Source organism: Aulonocara sp. 'chitande type north' Nkhata Bay, linkage group LG7 (genome assembly GCF_057382095.1).
Source record: "Aulonocara sp. 'chitande type north' Nkhata Bay isolate Kocher_YH1m ecotype deep benthic linkage group LG7, A_spYH_male_GT1.1, whole genome shotgun sequence".
In the NCBI taxonomy this organism is placed as follows: domain Eukaryota; kingdom Metazoa; phylum Chordata; class Actinopteri; order Cichliformes; family Cichlidae; genus Aulonocara; species Aulonocara sp. 'chitande type north' Nkhata Bay.
Genome location: NC_141350.1, coordinates 14,616,776 through 14,636,370, shown reverse-complemented (window position 1 = coordinate 14,636,370; position 19,595 = coordinate 14,616,776). Strand labels below are relative to the sequence as shown.

At 42.1% G+C, this 19,595-nt stretch overlaps 1 protein-coding gene across 1 annotated transcript in view; it reads left to right on the top strand.

Moving 5' to 3' along the window:
* LOC147324790 (synaptotagmin-7-like) overlaps positions 1 to 19,595 on the top strand; it is a 55,223-nt gene continuing 35,628 nt past the window's right edge. Inside the window, exon 1 of the mRNA XM_086298845.1 lies at positions 1 to 193. Coding sequence (XP_086154971.1) covers positions 160 to 193 — 34 coding nt within the window. The 5' untranslated portion in view covers positions 1 to 159. The remainder of the gene's footprint in view (positions 194 to 19,595) is intronic.

Below are 19,595 nucleotides of genomic sequence, written 5' to 3'. Positions count from 1 at the left end.
TATCCACTAGGAGGAGAGAGGAGAAGCTGTTGAGGAGAGCAACAAAAACAATAAACAGCTACTACTACGAAATCACATCAGCGGAGCTCACGGTACGCGCCGGAGGAGTACGCAAACAAATACCTGCGATCGCGTTTGCCTCGGAGTGAAGTAACAGCCATGTATCTGAACAGGGAAGAGGACAATAGCAAAGGTAAGATCCCGTCAAGAATTGTGCCCCTCTGTGCGGAGGGAGAGAGCGTCCTGTGACAGTTTCAAGGTGTTTCATTTCTGACCCGCTGCTTCCTTTTGAGGTGACTGGCACGAAAAGGTGGTGGTGTTAGGGAATGAGAGAGGGGGGTGTACCCTCCCGCCATCCCCAACCTCCTCGTTAACGTAATTCTTCTGAACAAGCCCCATCTCATCCTTTGGCATGGACCGGGGATGCTGGTGAGAAGTGTGGGCTGTCATTATGTAATATCTGTGCAGTTAATTGCCTCCTAGGAGAATCTTTAGCCCATTCCTGCATTTCTACCAGTGCACCATTTGAACCATCAATTGTGAACCTGTTGTAAGCACATCTACTTTGTCATATGCATGGATTTGCCAGCGTGCATTGCGTTGTGTTGTTGGAGCTTTCGGGACATTTGCAACAGCTACTTAATAAGAGCAGCATAACACAAGGTCAAAGCCCTTAGCTACAGTGAAACCTGTGTGCATGTAGATGTGTATTTATGGTGTGCCTGACATCCTGCAAGAAAAAATAAATTACTAATGGGCTGCAGCTTATTGCTTAACGGGGAGAGACAACCGTGCAGCCGCTAGAGGGTTAAAGAGGGTACAAAGGAGGAATATTTGAGTAATCTCTCCCACGTGTTTTTGAGGCGTGATTTCTTCTCTCGTCGGGTGCCCAGAAGCACACTCGACTCGCGTCCCCTGCCGTCACCAGCAAGCATAAATATAACTCTCCCGGGCTGAGAGGTAATGCTAATTACCACCTAAATCTTCAGGTTATACGGAAATAACACCTGCTGCTTTTTTTTTTTTTTTTTTTTTTTTTTTTTACCGAGGACAGGGCTAGGGGGAGTGGCGGGACGTGCTGAGAGGGGTGGTGGTGTAAAAAGAGCAAAAAAAAAAGAAAAAAAAAGAAAAAGAGAAGAAGAAGAAGAAGAAAAAAGAAGCAGAGTGGGAGGGCCCGTTTTTTGTTCATTTCCCTGTAATGCGAGATAATGTGATCCCCAGCACACATGCAAGGACCACAACACGATGTACTGTACGGGGATGTGTGGCAGCAGCATCGGCAGCACCACTGGGGACGGAGAGAGATGCTGGCTTTAGAAACAATGATGCAAGTGAGATCAGCGAATAAATGCGGTGTCGGAAACAGCAGAAATATGGGCTTGATTACACAGCACCCCCCCCCCCCCCCCCCCCCCCCCAACCAACACACACACACACACACACACACACACACACACACACACACACACACACACGCCCACGCCTCAGAAAAAACCTTCAACACTAGACACTTTGGGGGAACCTGAGAAGACTGAAGCACCTTTAAAGTGATGTGTCTCCAGAATAAAGAGAACTGATGATAAGTCACAGTAAAGCAATGTACCCCCCCCCCCCCCTCAAAAAAGTCAAGGGGTTCCAATAGGGTACAAAAACATGTCGTTTTTTTTTTTTTGGGGGGGGGGGGGGGGGGGGTCATCTCACCTCTTTAAAATTCACACTGATGCAACAAAATTCACTGTTTTAATTATTCTTGCTGACATTCGCGTGGAGGGTTCCCAGTTGAGTGTGAAGCTGCTTAAGCATGCAAAACTGGACTGGACATGACTTTAGTGGCCAAACCTATTGGCACCCACTGGTGAGTTTGGACCCTTTTTGGGGGGGTGCCTAAGCACATCTGAATTTCATCATAGCACAGCACAGGTTACAGCTAAAAGCAACTCTATTACTAATGTCCAGATATATAAAGTGGCACTAAGACTTTTTAAAATTGCTTAAAGTACAATGGACTAGCTTTGTGTGGTTAAGATACTGACAAAAGCTATTATCTGCTTTGCAACAAATTGTTCTTTAACTCTGGAAAATTATGGTCAACATAATTGAGCCTTTGCCTCAGGTTTTATAACTGAAGTGCCCACCCCAAAACCAGTATAAGAACTGTGATTATTCATTCTGAGTCATTCTTAGACAGTACAATAAGTAGTGTCTTATTAGACTGCAGTTGAATTTAGGTTTGCAAAGGTAAAAAGGAGGAAAGGAAGGAAAAGGTTTGATCCTAGAATTGCCCCTGCTGACAGCTAAAGGTGGTTAGTTTACATCTGAATTTCCACTTTGTTTATTTTGGGGTTGTTGTTGTTGTTGTTTTTTAATTGTGGCTATACTGTGGCTTTAGTGTTTGGATGCCAGATTAATACAAAATATTATTACAAATTAGGATTATTACAAAATGAAATGTCTCAAGAACTGCTGGTACAGATATTCATGTTCCCAAATCTGTTGATTTCCTGATATTTTTTTTCCAGAACATAACTATCTTGGCACCGTGAGTTCTAATACTTTGGTTTATTGTCAAAATCCATCATTTTAATAACACAATCAGTCTCCGCTGTGGTAATGTTTGGTGCAGAGCAAATGCTCGCCTGCTCACACACTAAACGCTAAGATGGTGAACATTATCAGCTCAACATCAGCATGCTAGCACTGTCATTGTGAGCACATTAGAATTTGTGCTTAAAGCACCGCTGTGCCTCTGCCTACGCATTTCTGCAAAGGGAAATCCGAACATCAAAAAAATCTGTAGTTTGGGGGCCACACGTGTCAGAGACAGGTTCAAGGCGAGCTTTGCAAAGTGAACGCTGCTGTAACCCGGCGTTAGACAAAAGAATGTTTTCAGGAATTAATGGACTGCAACTGAGGAAGTAAAGTTATGAGTACGGGCTCCCGACGTGACGGAGCTACTCTTCTGAGTGAAGAACTTGTGATTGACGCTTTTAATTGATTGAAACGAGTCGGTGTTTCCCCTCGCTGCACTGATGTGGCCTTTAAATTCACACCGCGTCTCAAGGTGGAGTGGCAGGGAGAGGGAGAAAGGTCTGCCGGGGACATATTGATTATGGCCTCAGAGGATTAAAGTGTGGGGGGTGAAAACAAACAGGTTGATCATATGTGAACCTGACAATCACACAAACTGTGGGCTACCGTCAAATAAACACCCGAAATAGGACTGAAAGTGGGCTGTGATCACTATAACTTGAGAACAAAAGTCAATCACTGAAGAAAGAAAAGACTGAAGATTGATAATGTGGCACCCTGTTATTGTCTCTTCAGTCAGGCAGCTAAACGGTTCCTCATTTATGCCCATTGGAAAACATTCAGCAACTATTAAGAGCATTTACTGATCAGAAAAATGCTGCAGTGTGAGCTCCAGGAGTGTTTGATAGTAGGCAGCATGCTGATGTTCCAACTCATTTGTACTTAATTCTCATTACTACTCGATATTCAGCACTCACATGCCAAACCACACCCGTTTTGAACTAGGCCTTCATTTTAGTCAGCTAGTATAAACACCTGCCAGATCATGTGGCTGTTTCGGCACAGTCTCTACCACCCTACTTTGCCATATTGGCACATAAAAATACACAGAGACTCGTGTTTCATGGTTTCGGCAATATGACAAATGTACTTTTGAAGACAGGATGATCAGTACTGATGGAAGTATTTGCTATTTAAACACAGAATAATTGGAAAACAGTGGGTAGTGCTGTGGTGGTTAGCACGCCTCACAGTAAAATGATCCTGAGTTTAAATCCATCACCTGGCTGGGGCCTTTCTGCGTGGAGTTTGCACGCTCTCACTGTGTCTGTGTGGGTTCCCTCCGAGTACTTCAGCTTTGTGGGAAGAAGGTTAATTGGTGATTAGGTTAGGTTAACTGGTGATTCTAAATTGGCCATTGGTGTAAATGTGAGCATGAATAGTAGCCTGTTAGCCCTGCGACAGACTGGCAACCTGTCCACGGTGTACCCTGCATCTTTCCCAGTGACAGCTGGGATAGGCCTGAATTGGATAAGCAGATGGATGGAAAGCCAATTGGAAAGTCATGCACAGTGGCACTAATAGTTCTTAAATAACAGTAATCAGTTTTTTGGATTTCTGAGTTGCTGGGTGCTCTGAGAGTTCAGGTTTTCACGAGCTACTGATTCATAGTTTATTCTCTAAAAATTAAAGTTTCAGATTCCTTTTACGATATCCAGCAGTCCCAAGCTCAAAGATGTTCAGCCTGCTTTGAGAGAAAAACAGATAATCTTCATATCTGAGAAGTTGAAAACAGCTTCACAGCTGCTTTTTGTTTAAAAAGATGGCTATAGCGCTTTCTTTTAACTTTCATCCTTATATCTAAAATACAATCTTTAGGTTCCTTTTGAACAATGATTGTTTTAAACCAAAGCCTGCTGTATCCTAATTAAAGATAATTGTTGTAACTGATTTTCTATACTTAGGTAATTAGTCACTGGAATTATCTAGTGACACTGCCATTGTTCATCAATGGATTGGGTCTGTATGGGGCCTCACTGTGTGTATTGTGTGGCTTTTTTTTCTCTTTAACGATCACCAGCGAGTGTGAAAAATCTGTGAGGCATGCAGCATCATCACCCCATGCATAACCAGAAGACTGCCTCTACTTGTGAAATGTCTGTGCTACAATTCGACTCCCTCTTCAGCGGGAGGAACAACAGTAGTCAGAGACTGGAGGTTTTGTTTCCAGTTGAAAAAGTGCATTTTTCAGCTTGTTGAAAAGCAGGAGAAGAACTTTCCAGCTTCATCTATCGATAATAGATTTGTTGGACCGATACTGAGACATCTATTGATAGATTGCACTGAGGATACGCTCCGAGAGAGAGAACCTGTGGTTGACTGACTTCTTGTATTATGCACTCACCCTGCGTCGCTGACAGTAAGAGGTGAATCCCTAATATGTCTTCTTGGGGCAGGGTCCCAATTTGTCGGATGCGTGATTAAAACAATCCAGTTTACGGCAAACACAATTTTAGAACTATAACGTATAAAGCTGTACACTGACATTTTATTCTCTCTGCTTTCTGTGATGCATACTTTCTGGAAACAGAGTTTGTCCATCTGGGACAAATTGCCCTAAATATATTTGATGTGTGGTCCCAGACTCTGTCTGGCACCCCATACTACTTGAATATGATGTATAGTAATAACGTCAGGTTCACTATTGATTTAGGTTGATGCTGGCCTTGGTTTTGGGCTGGCGTCCAAACATTCGGGCAGGGCTACCAATCTAAATGACTTAAACTTGGCATGCAGGAGCTGCACTAAGATAGCTCTTCAAGTAGAGTATATATATTTTTTGGCTTCTTCATAGAATATGCAGCCTGTAATAAAGGTTATGCAGCAAGCAAATGGCATCATTTTAGAGGAGTAATATCATGACTGTGAATTATCTCATCAATTACCGGATTGGACGAGCTCCAGAAAATAAATGTTATAATTTTGATGATCCCATTATTTTTGAATGAAGCACCATTGTCAAGTTGCAATTTAATATGTCTATAGTACACTGGCTTATGACTCTTCACAAACAGATTCTGCTTATGAAAATGTAGCATATGTAAGTGAGAGACGTTTTTGGTGCAGGAAGCTTCCTGGTTTCTGTTTGCAGTCCACTTGTAGTCTGGAAACAGAACGCTATTGACGAATCACGTTTGAGCATGGTTTAAGGAGATCGGAAAGAAAGCGACTGGACTTCTTTAAGTTTCGTGAAGACGTCTCACCTATCATCAAAGAAGCTTCTTCAGTTCTGAAACCAGATGGTGGAGAGTTTAAATACCTGGGACAGGAAACTGAAGAAGCCTCTCGGATGAAAGGTGAGATGTCTTCACAAAAGTTAAACAAATCCAATCACTTTCTTTCACGTTTCACATTTTTGAGAATTTTTTGGGGGCCACGTTTTGGCATAATAATGATCGGTTTATACCATATTTTTCTTTAGTACTAATAATATTCCCATGTGCTTCAGCTTTTTTTAGCGTTATTTTGCAGATGTTAGCATTCGAATGAGCCTGACTCAAATGGCAAACACGTTAAAATCAAACAGTCACCACATTTAGATAAAAGCATTGCTGTGCCTTAGCATGACCTCAGAGAGATTCTATATGATTAGAGATAAAATTATTAGCAATTGCTAGTATAGATTTTATTTTAACCTTTAACCCATTTCTATTTATGGTTTGCCACCACCTTTCAGACCACGGGCAACATGCTGAAATATGCTCTTATATATGAACCAAAGTTGTGGTTAGAGTGATTTACTGTAATCACTTACCGCTGAATGAAAAGACCCTCATTGTGCCCCGGGTGTCTCACCTTTCTTAGCGTGCATCAAAGGATTTTAAGTGCGAGGGAAATGAAATGGAAAAAACGGAGGAGGTTTGTGGGGTGTCTTTAACACGGTGTGAAGTGTAGGTGTCAGCGGAAGACTGCGAGTTCCTAACCTCTTTGTTATTATTGCCCTGTAGAAATTGATGATGTCCCTCGACTTCATGGCTGTTTTACTAATGTTGAACGGGAAATTATTTTTGGGGGATTGCTGTGGCAGTCTTGTAATGACCATGCCTCTTAGAGCAAGATGAATTGAAAAAAAAAAAGAAAAAAGAAAGAACTGGATCCTGGGAGAAAAAGATGTCTGGCTTAGCAGGTGCATTCAACAAGTCTGCATTTGTGTGATCAAACTTTGGAGAAAGGTTGCTCAAGATATTTATTCACGAAGCCCTCTGTTTTCCCTTCTAATATTGTTTAAAACATAAAGCAGCTGGGAGCTGTTCTGAAGTCCTGTCAGCTTGCTGCATTCATTTCAGATGTAGATTAGATGGAAATGTCATATATTATAGCAAATCTGGAGTTAAACACATGAGCTTCAGTCTGCATGCATCAGATTGCTGAGCACAATCGTGGCAGAGACCTTTTAGATATGTGTAAGGTACATAAATTGGCACGGGAACAGTGTTATTGTACAGAGTGCTTAATCAGCCTGTTTGACATTTAATGGATTGCTCTGTCAGCTGAGCTCATGTTTATTTCAGCTTTGAATGGATAGTCAAAGAGTTAACTGCTCCAATTTATGATACAGATGGGTGTTATGAGCTGAGCCATTGGGGGGAAAAAAACAAAAACTCAAGGATGACTGGAGTACGAAGAACAGGCTCGGTTTCAGGCAATTAGATGCTTTTGTAGGAACACCTGCAACGAAACATGGATTTGGACCTGCTGCTTCACTGTTCCACTGAGAGGCCTCGTCATCCTCCCCGGTGGAACAGGAAGCCGTATCAGCTGATTAGAGCAAAGTCTAATCACACTTTGAATCAAGCAATTTGCGCTACTGAGAAATAAAAACCGCATTTGTGGAGAATAGATTTATTTTTTGCTCCACCTGCACCCTTTCTGGGAGCATCACTCATACATAACATGGAATCAGCCTTATGTAATGTAAAGACGCATTACATTTAAATATTTATTGTCTCGTTTACCCCCCTCGCTTCTCCCACTATCCAAAGCACCCTCCCGATTGAGCATTTAACAAAGACTTCCTCTTTACAGACATGTTTCATATTATTGCCACTACAACTATTGGCTGCTCTCTTATACACAAGGGGTTGCCACAGCGGGTAGCTCCACATGTTTTGACACCGGATGCCCTTCCTGACACAACCCCAAAAGGATCTGTGTCTCCTCTGGGGATCAAACCGGGGATCTTTCACTTCTTAGGTCAATGTATCAACTGCCTTCTTATATAGAAAAAATAGAGTTGTTATCAAAGCATTGATAAATCTGATATAAAACTGCATTAAGTGTGTTTTAAACCATTTTAAAATATTTATATGGCTGCAATAGATGCTAAATAGGGGTAACTGCAATGTAATTGACCAGCTATTACAAATTATCCATGCAGGAAGTCCAGTTTTTCTGTTAATATAACAAATCAGTCAGGCCCTATATAGCAGACTTGTTGATAGAGCTTCTTAGTGCTGGAGTTATTTTTATGGTGGACTCTCCCAGCTGACTAGATTGCGGAGGAGGGGGAGGTCTTTCACTTCTCCATTCTCTGCCATCTTCTGTCCCTTTCTCCTCTGTGCCTTCGCGAGGAGGAGAAAAAAAAAGAAGAAGAAAAAAGGGGGGGGGGGGGGGGCACCGGTTAGCATCAGCCGGCCGGCAGGAGAGTGATAGAAAGCAAGAGCTAGGGAGGCAGACGATGGAGTGGAGACGAGCGTTGAAAGATGGAGGGAACAAGAGAGACAGAGGGAGAGGGAGAGGCAAAGAACAAGCCCTGGAGTGCTAGCCAGTCAAGGTCACGCAGAAGAGAGGAGGCCTTGTGTGTATATGTCTATGTACGTGTGTGCAAAAAGGAAGAAGAGCGGGGATGGGAGGCATGCATAGTAAAGAATGAAGGGTAGTTGACAGCTTTAGTCTGGGATAGGGGAAGGGGAGAAAAGGAAGCAGAGGAGAAAAAAAGGCAAACTTGAAAAGAGCAATGTGACTTCATAACTGACTGGAGCGGTTTAATGTCTAACTTTTAACATGGCTGACTCAAATTTAGAGGCAGCGGTGGGACATTTGTCATGTTTGTGGTTACTGCGTGTGTGTAGCGAACGTTTCTGTGTATGCTGTTGCGTAACCACCCAGTGCCGCCGTGCCGGTTTGTGTTCTCTTCGCAATCTCTTTTGCTTATTCTCCTTATCCCCCCTCCCCAACCACGGCCACCACAATGACCTCCACAGTCTCATTGCAGCTCCCACTGTCAGTAGGTGCCATGATGCATTTGGTTAAGTGCATCCTACCACCTTTTTCCCTGTCCTAAAAGCAAAGAGGCAAGGCTGAGCGACTGTTAATCCCATCCAGGGAAGTTGCTCCACTTTTGATTAGCGATGGAGAAAAGGAGAGTATTGCATAATGGATAGCCTGGCGCTTGTCATCTTAGGATCAAGTGTTTTGAAAGTGGGATTGTGGTTTGCTGAGAATATCCTTTATTCGGTTATCCGAGCAGGATGCAAAGAGTCGTTTGGAAATGTGATCACTGCTGTCTCTTCAAACTTATTAGCTCTGTTTGCATCTCACACCCAGGAGAGATTACGTGTGCGAGCAGTTGCCATAGTGTTTCAGAGCACCATGGCGCTGATATGAAAGATCTGAGGTGGCTCGGGCGCTCTATGAGATTATCTCTCCAGAGGAACAGTGTCTGGAGTGTTGATAATATATGATGGCTATGTTTACAGCAGGTCAAGAGTTTGCCTAAGCCCCTTGAGGTCACTCCAAGCTCTTACTCTTATTGTTTTATATGGCCTCATCAGTAATGTAGTCGTGCTCTGTAGTATTTTACTTTTTTAGAAAACGTGCCCTTTTCCCTCGCTGCCAGTCTTAAATCACCACCACTAATCCTTGCATTAAACCTCCAGTGGTCGCACAATCGCATTCACTTTAAGGCTCAGAGTGAATTCTTTGCGAATTATCCTGTTGACAGACATCATTACCATTCCAGAGCATAATTAGTCTTTCCACACCACGATTTTACACAGATGAAGAGTAATAGCTTCTGTTATAATGGGTTCAAAGCATTTTTCCAGCTACCAACTGTAATTTTGCTCATCTTAAACAGACCCTGCAGAACTGATCTGCAGTGTGAGCTAGCATAAATGACCCTGAACTTTTGTATTTTTTTTAATATATTGGGTAGCTGATGACTATAGACAGGAAACTAAGGGAGAGAGACAGGGGGTATGACACGCAACAAAAGCCCCCAGCTGGATCCACTCATCCACAAAGGTGTCCTCTAAAAGAAAACTGCCCAAAGTCATAAAAGCAATAGTTTGACATTTTGGGAAAAACGATTACTGTACTCCCTTTGTAACTGAGAGTTAAATGGGACGGTTGACTACAGGGTTTCTGTCAGTGTGCTGCAAATACATTGTGCTTGAGCATCCCTCCTGCTGGGTCTAAGCATCAAGGAATTTTTTTAAGATGTTTTTTTTACATATTGGTTACAATAGAAAAAAGAGCATGCTTTAATATCTGTCTATTTAAATTATACCAGTTCTATGTGAGCACAGTTAACTGCAATTCTGTGCTCTCACACCAGAATACATTACTTTCTATTCATGCTGGAACTGAGAAATAAAATACCCAGAATGATTTGCACAGAAAAAGTAGCACATATTCATTTATGCTTTTCAGACTGCTCTGCTTTTTTCCTCATAGTATTTTTCTGTGGTGTGTGGATAAGGGTAATGTTAATGTAGGTGTGACAAAGGGCCAGCTCATTGTAGATTATTATGCAGTATTATTAACCATTAGGGTACAACCATGCTTATATATGGTGAGTACTACTACACGCCCATGCTGTAGTGTTTTGTCTGTATGTGCTCTTAGCAAACTGATGTACATCCACACTGAGCAGAGTAAAAGTAGTGGTGGTAGAGGTTGTTTATATAAATAAACCTCAGACAAATATGAGACTCATAGCATGCTTATATATGGTAAAATGTATTTACGTCTATCATCAAGGTTTTCACACCTGACACCTGTCCATTAAAAAAAAAGTACTACTACTACTACGGTGTATCTGATATCCGCGTGTTGGTGTCCTGCATCATCATAATAATGTTGGTCCAGGACCAACATTACAACTGACCAATGAAGTTGCTGTGATGTCATATCTTTGGAATATGGAGGAAAAAGTAACAAAATGCCATTGTTTACATAAATCTCTTGTGTGGAAGTGTCTTTACTAATTTATATGATCAGGTTACTCATGTTGTTTTGCACGTGATAGTTTTTAATAGCGTTAGCTAACTTCTTGGCTAATGCAAAATGAATGCCCAGACAAGGTCTGTTTAGTCAAATGACACTGAAGTCAGAGTGTTATTATAATGTAGGAACAACACCTACATGAGTTTATCAGGTCATGCCTACTGTACACCCTATTAAATGTAGAATGAGAAACTGGTGTGCAAGATTTTGTTCAATCGAACATGCACTCATAAAGTAAAAGAGGATTTTATAACTTAAAATCCAATATAACTGCATATTTACATGCATCATGGTTTTCCCTATGCACGTCATCATGATGCACTCGACTAAAATGCATAAGATCACAGGCAGGAAAAAAGTTGGTTTTATATGCTGGACTAATTGACATGGCTTGAAATCCCATTGCCTTAAGTACAGTTATACAGTTAATTATGCTACATGAACCTTGTAGGTGTCTAAAGGATTGGTAGGTGGTTGCTGGGTAGCATCATGTAGCATCATGTGAATCTCTTCCAGTGTAGAGTTAGTTTAATAGTACTTGTGTGCCAAGTTTGGTTCCTGATCTCATGGTCGTGCTGGAGAACTCTGAACAGACACATGAAGAGACAGAAATTGTGCATCTTTTAATAGGATATACCTTAATTCACCCTGCTAGCCTAGGCTGATCAAAAGGATGAAAACACTGAGAAAAAAGCTAACCTGCCAAAGTACAAACATCCCTCTATTACTTATCAGTCTAAAAATTTATATTACTATTTATTTAGTATGAAGGATCTTTTTCTTTTACCATGGTGAGATTTTGTAACCTTTAAATAAATTAGAGTTCCAGAGTGTATGCAAAACTAAGCAAACAGGCTACTAGCTGTAGCTTCATACTTACTGTACAGATAGCAGGGTGGTGTTTTTCTTCTTCACTAAAGCGCTTCTCTTAAAATGTCAGATGCTTCGTCAAAGGGAGACAGGGCAGCCGTACATGTCAGTGGAGCAAAATACAGCTCCTACACCAAAGTCACCGCAAGTTGCCATCGAGCTAACTTAATGCAAGAGATGACACTGTGTGCTAACAGGAAGAGAAGGTGAACCAGGAATTGTGTGCGTATTTTGTTAAAGAACGGGCGTTTAAATTGCAGTTGCATCATGCTGTTTGCTTCAGTACAGCATGTTCCACAACTTGGTGTGTGTGCTGGAGCCACAATTTCTATGTGTGTGTATGTGTGTGTGTATAGCCTCACTGTCTCTTGGTATTTAGCAAAAAGTGTGTAATTTTGTGTGAGCCACCCTGTATCTGGCAAGGTAGTCAGACTGACAGATTGGGCTGTATGACTGCCATCTCCTCAGCTTGGCTGGCCGAGTATTTCTCCCTCGTTCCTCCGTCTCATCTCCCGTTCCTTCAGTGGTGACCAGCCGGGCAAGGGATATTTTCCTTCATTCACCTTATCTAGCTGTATAGGTAAGCGTGCTCCATGGATTAAGTCCCTTCACTGTTCCATAACTGTAGCTTCAGTAAATGCTGGCTCAGATGTCCTGGTCTGTCTCCCTCTGTGCACAAACCAGGGAGGTAGCTTTTGACTATGTGAGGTTAAAAATGCACAGGATGCCAGTGAGCACTCTCAGTGTGTACTCTCTTCCATTAGCAGGTTGCGGCCACATCAGGACGTTGGAAAGCACACATAAACTGTAAATTATGAAGTTGGGAGAGCTTTTGTTCTGCAGGACTGGGCCAGGTCATGAATAGGATTCAGCAGATTCATTGTCCCTGTGTGGGTTGTTTTCACACTTCTGTTTTTACTGCAACTCATAGACAGACTTGGAGCAACAGCTGTCAGTATGTTTTTGCTTTGCTCTCTTCTCTATCCTTGTAAGTTCACTCATTTTCTATTAAAAACAAATATATATATATAGGTATTGTTTTGCAAAAAGACAATTTCAGCAAACGTGTTTACACTATTATTGTATTTCACATCTGCTTTAGATTTATCTCGCCATTCTGAGTGTCTTGTAGGGAAAGGGATGCGCATATTGGTGAGAGGAGGAGGAAGAGGAGCAGGCAGAACAGAGAGTAATGAGCCTGGGCAGGAGGGACAGATGATGTGGGAAAACCTGACATAGACAAAAGAAACACACAGTCCCACATCTCTAAACCCAAATATGGATTCACATGGCTGATTAGGGAAATGGGAAAATGTGTGTGTGTGTGTGTGTGTGTATACGTGTAGGCGTGTGAGGGCAGATTCTATATAATCAAGGGGCTTGGGTTCAAGTTATTTGTACCTGCTATAAGTACAAAAAGATGAAATTACTGATGCCACCATCTCCTCCTCGCCTACTCTGTCTCTAAAAATGATCTGGTTTACTATTTTCATCACCCGCTCCTTTGCCAAGTTAACTTTTTTTTCTTTTTGAGGTCACAAGATTATCGTCCTGTTTGCTTTAGTGACGCCATGAACTGGTACAGCTGGAAGAGCACAATGAATTGGATGCAAGCAATTGTGCATGCACGGGAGTGAGCTGAGAGAGCTCAGCCTCGGACTCGGTAGAGCTGAGACACGCCAGATTGGGCCGAGTCGTCCAAGCAGTACATTTCTGATTGGTCCGGGCTACAAAGATGAAATGTGCCTTTTGTGCCTCTGGTAAACACGTGTCTCTTTCTCTTTGTTTCTTTTCTTGCTCTTTGCTCTCACGCTAAAGAACAGCAGCACTTCTCTACATCCACAGATCATATTTCATGTCCACAACAGTCATTGATTAATGCCAACCGCCCTGAGACCCTTCTTATGCTGATTATGGCTCTCAGACTTGGGAGGGGCTGCTGATACCCTTAATGAGTCATAAAAGGCGACTAATTATACACTCCAACAGTCTTGAGATTGGGTGATATTTCAATATTTGGTCACTTACTCTCAGAGTCTATTTGCCCACAGAGTTGGCACGCGCTCAGATGCCCTCAGACACGCATTTGCACAAGTAAACAGCGAAATCTTGACTTTCCAGTCCCGTGGTGTGTTCCATGCGTTCAGGATATTTGGGCACAAGCAGGATCCCGCTGCACAGCCCGGAAAAACAAACAGGCGGGTCAAACAGAGAGCTCACTGTGATTCAGCTCAGCTCACTCACAAGCAAAATAAGCATGTTGATTGCATAATCAAAACAAGATGCCTGAATGCCTAAAACCACTAAATGATAATTGTCATGGTATCATCCAGTATGCTGACTCTTACAGCGCGTCCTCCCTGTGGTGATAGTCCTTCCTGGGTGGTAATGTTTGTCAGCTGCTACTGTACACAAGAGTGATTGTGCTAAAATATGTTATCTTATATGTAATTTTCCTCTTGATAAGGACGGTGAATTGCTTGCTCATCAGTGACAGTCGGCACACTCTTAATGACATGATTGAGATCTTCACTTGGTAAATAAGCTATCAGTGGGATAATGCATAGGACGTCACAGTATCTGCCTCTCGCACCATCTTTCCCTGGGGTATATCTGTTCCTCCCTTGTCTCTGAGTTCACTGCCCTCTACAAAACACTGCTTAATTAGAGAGCAACAGAAGGAGGAGGTAAGGACAAAGTGGGAGAAATGAGTAAAAGCAGAAATGGGAAAGAAGGCGGCTTAAGCGTGTAACTAGAGGAGGTAAAATGCACGCATGGGAACAGCTGTAAGAAACAGACGCCAGACGTCAAGAGCGTTCGTAATTAGGATCCTTTTTTTTTTTTTTTTTTGGCGGAGCGTTGCTTAAAAAATGACACTTAATATTTGGTGATCACCGCAAATTGAGATCCTCCACTGAGCAGGCTCTGACTCTGAGGAAAACACACAATGACTGCACATCAGATGTCGCCGAGGATTGACAGGCGTGTGGCTCCCAGCTTCCTCTGACAATTTTCCTCCTCCTTAAAGCGCCTGACAAACCTCATCATGCATGCAACGTCCACTAATATGAAACACACCAAGGAAGCATGAAACATGAATTACACCAGGTCATAGGGCAGAACGTATAGATCTATAGGTCTCTCATGTCGGGGAATACGTGATGTATCTTTGCTGTATATTGTCTTGTGCCTTGAACTATGTTACATGTTGATTATTATGTGTAAAAATAAAGGGCCTTGGTTCAGTAGCAGTAAAATATTATCATTCTGTGCAGAGATATTTTTGACACCTCTGTTTCAATCCAGATCTCAGAGCCCCCCCCCAGCCCCAGGCCCCTCTCCTTAACTCTTCTGAAATATTAATATAATGTAATAGCCTGTTGGTATTAAATATTTAATTCTGTGTTATATCTGCATCTCATATACTGCTGGTCAGTGTTACTACTGCCTTTGAAATGTTGAAAACTTGCAGGACGGACAGAGATTTGGGCCGGCAGAGGAGCAGATGATGGTTGGGAGAGGAGGGGATGTTACAGTGTCTAGTGTGAGCAGAGAATTGCTTCGGGAAGTTCAGTGAAAATGCATCCCGTGTCCTTTAGACTGCTCCATTTTCCTCTTCTTCTGCTTCTAAATGCGGCATGTCGTGCTCTTTTTCCCACTGTTTATTACCCACTGTTTGCAGCAGCACTTTGTGTAATGTGCTCCAGACAGATTTGACAACCTGGATGTGGACCATAAAATGCCTCCTGCTGGCGCGCTATCTACCAAGAGATCACAAACCCAGGTATTTGGAGTCTGTAAGGTTTAGGTAGAGCAGTGAGGAAAAGAGGAATTAATGGAAAGCAGGATGGGGAAGAAGAGGTTGGAATTAAGGTCGAAGATTCTTCCCTGACCTTAAAATCTTATGCAAAGTTGGATTCTCCACTGTAAATGGAGTTTAATTTTAAATATATAGCTCAATAAATGGAGCTTAATTTTGACTGTCTGATAATATCATCTCATTTCAGTTTGATGACGTATGTGGTAATATTCCAGCAATGACATACGTCCTGTTTTTAAAGTGGAACCTCAATCATGTGGCAATGTAGTTTCAGAATAACCTGTCTGAATATGTATGAATGGTTTCTACTCGGGTCATATAGTGCTGACCTGAAGCTATTACTGTGTGCAGTGATGGAGAAGGAACATGCAGTGCATGCATCCATTTACCTATAGTGTGTCCGTGGTCTAAGGTATTCTTTTGGAGGATGAAGCTGGAGCATGCATGCAGCTTTGCAGTCTGATTTAGAAACAGAGGTCTGCATGTGTGACTAATACAAGTATCCTAATCGGTTTCTCTGCTTTTCCTCTAGTTTTACTACCCTTGTTTCCCACTGAGTTACCATTTCTGTCACTAGTTTGCTAACTTAAAGTTACTAAGTCTATTAGCCGCAGCCAACCAGCCAACTAGATGACGTCACGTTCTGTACTGGCACAAGATGGCGCTAAACATGTTCTAAAAACTTGAACTTTATGCACTTATTTCTTAAATTCAGCTTCACAGACAGAGTTAAATCTATCTCAGTGTTTGAGAGCAGGAATCCATAGTGTAAATTATCCTTTATACATGTGTTTCATGTCCACTTTACCCGATGTCGTGGTAACATCTGTCGGTTCAGCATTAATTTTCAACTATTTTTCCACCAACTGACAAAATGACTGCCAACAGTTATTCAATGTCAAAATGTTTGTTAAACAAATGATTAAGTTATACTGAAGGTTGTACTTTGTGAAAAAAAATAAAGAAATAAGAGAGAAATATAAGGACCTCCCTTTTTCATGAGTCTCTTACTCTGCTGATGGACTCTGCCATCTTGGACTTACAGCTGGTGACAGTACACGCTGTTAGCTCTGCATCCCTGGCGAGCTCAGCATAGCAGCACGAGTTTGTTGACTGCAGGCTCTGGTTTGAGTGGCCCTGCAGCTAGCATTGGATCTGTTCAGAAGAAGGACAAACTGAATAATGTCAAGGCCTATCACATGCGCCGGCTTTTAGGAAGGACTGGGACAAGCTGGAAAAACCTGAATGTTCAAAATGAGAGCAAGGAGACTGTCCACTGGTAAAAATGAATCACAGATGGCGATTTTGTATTGGATAGATTAAAAAGTTTTTTGTATTTAGATATCTCTCTCTCTATCTCTCTATCTTTCTTAAGTGAGTAGTAAAATATACTCTCTTCAAATTCAGCTCTAATGGGAGTGCACAGCTGTAAAACAGCCTCTGTGTTTGTGCTTGTTATGACTGAGCCAATGCTACTACTACTACTAAAGTAGTAGTAGTAGCACCCTACACCCTAGCACCCTACACCCTCACTTATCTTAACTGCACTACTGTATAGCTCTGTGTAAATAATCATTCTGTACATTCGATAATTTTTAATCCTACAACTGTTTACAACTTGCATAGTTCCCATTTCTGTATAGCTGTATATCTCAGATTTCTGTAAAGTTATTTATTTCATATTCTGTATAGTTTTTCATATTTATATCCTGTTCATAGCCTGTACATAGCTTGTACTCACTACAGCCTGTACATACTTATAGTTATAGAATATTCACAACATACTTCATACCGTGTACATTATAACATACCATAATAGACCCATTTCTGTAATATACTTACATAGCTACATTATTGCTAATATATATTGTAATATATCTATATCACTAAAGCACTTCTGGATGGATGCAAACTGCATTTCGTTGCCCTGTACCTGTGCATGTGCAATGACAATAAAGTTGAATTCTATTCTATTCTAATTCTATTCTAAAGCTCTGTTTACATTTTGATCCAAAATGAAGCCTCCTAATACAGGTGTTCCTGCACCTAAACAGCTTTCAGGATCTCCTGCGATCAAATAGCTCAAACAACCTTCAGCAGTGGTCAGTGATGCATGTGACTGCATATTCAATGTACTGTGAAAGCAAGCGCCTCTCTGACTGCATGTGAAGGCTGTGGGGTCATCCACAACATTGTACGACATGCATACAGTACCACAAGTTGTTTGTTTGTGGCAAGCAGGGCGGGCTGTGTTTTGAAGACCATTCACGAGGGAACCAAACAGCATTTCCTGTCTCTACAGTAGATCTGTGGCTGAGGAAAACAAATGTGTTTTTTTTATCCTTTCAACATTATAAACATACATTAAATGTGTGCCAGGAAGCAATGTGGTCAGGCCAAGTGTAATTTGCAGTTTATTCTAGGCACATTCTGGATGCGTGTTTGTTTCCATGAATGGCTGTTCTCTGCAAGAATCACGGGCCACCAGCCACAGCTATAAGGCCGAGAAGAATTTTGAATCTTTATCAGCTGGCAAACCTGACGTGGGCAGGGAAGAAGAACAGGAGGAAGAATGACGATAACTATTGTAAACTGTAACCCATTTGGCAATCAGCACACGGGTAATGAAGTACTGAGAGATTCAAGAATGTTTTAGGGATGACATTAGGAATAGGAGGAATAAGTAAGCCCTGCCTGGCCCTTTTTGGCTTTGCAGTGGGAAGCAGGCTAATAAAAAGCCCTGAGCATCTGTAGGCCTGCATGCCTATGCTCCCTCACTGTCTTCCTCCAGCCATCAGGGCAGCACAGCCACAGCCATACGCACAGTCTCCTCTCCCCCCTCCCCTTCCCCAGCTTCCAGCCTGCCAGGCCCCAACTAGCACAGCCTGGAGGTAGGGCATGCTGGCAGTTGTCTACGTTTCAGATTTTTTTTTTATTACTTGCTCTGGTCTAATCCTATTTTGGGTGCTGCTTTTTGAGCAGAGGTTTGCACAATCTCTCCAGCCCAGATGCACGGAGGAGTGACACCTTGGAACTCCTCCCCCCTTCCCAAACCTTTACATATTGTTACATAATCTGCTTTATGACCACTCCATCGTTCAACCACACATCACCGTGAGAAGCACTGTGGAAGGGGCACTTGCTGTAAGTTGTTGCAGAATGGGGTGGGGGTGGGGGGGGGATACAGTGGTCCTTAAGGGAAGCCCAGATCTTTGCTTTGTATGTTGTGTTCCCTTGTTTGCCTTCGTTATTCTTCCTCGTCTTAGATCCTATTTCAATGATGGTGAGCCCACACAGGAGTCCTCCAGAACAGCCTGGTGAATCACCCTGCATCCACAGGCACAGCTCAGCCACGTTCTGGCAATCGCACAAATAAGCATGGACACATACCCCCACACACACATCATACTCTTTGCTGAGCCTCACATTTCTTCCGTGCATCGTTTAGTGTTTTGAGAAGGTATTGTGCTCGCCACTTTAAACACTTCCATTAGATAACTAGTGCCCTTTCATTAACTTATGAATAGTCACTGATTTTCAAAATACCCACAAAGCTTTCAAGTGCTTGATTCAATATTTATTCTACTTTTTCCATCATACCTTCACGCTTTGACTTCAGGCAGGCCTTTTAGTCCCACTGCTGGTTTCTTCAAAGTGCATTTGCACACTTTGCAGGTTTAGGTAAATTAAAACAAGCTCTTGTGCGGTTGCTCTGTTTGTGTGGTTCATTTGGATAAGTTTACATGCTGCCATAAAAACCTTGATGACCACCAACATAACTCACTGATGAAAAATAAAAGCACAGCAGAAATATCAGTTTAATTTACCCAACTGAGTTATTAAATTTCCTTCTTACTTTTGACCTTGGCTGTGGGTACTTCAGGTGTTAAACACACTTGTGTCTGCACTGCCTATATCTGTAAAGATTTTCTATATTGTCTTCATTTTCCTCTTGATGAAGATTGTCATCTAGCATGACATCCTCATGGTGGATTTCACAAAATCTGCAAATATGATCTAAATCTGCAGATGTTATGTTTCTGTGGTGGGTTATGGGCTATGAAGCATCAGCGTTGTGTTTAGGAGT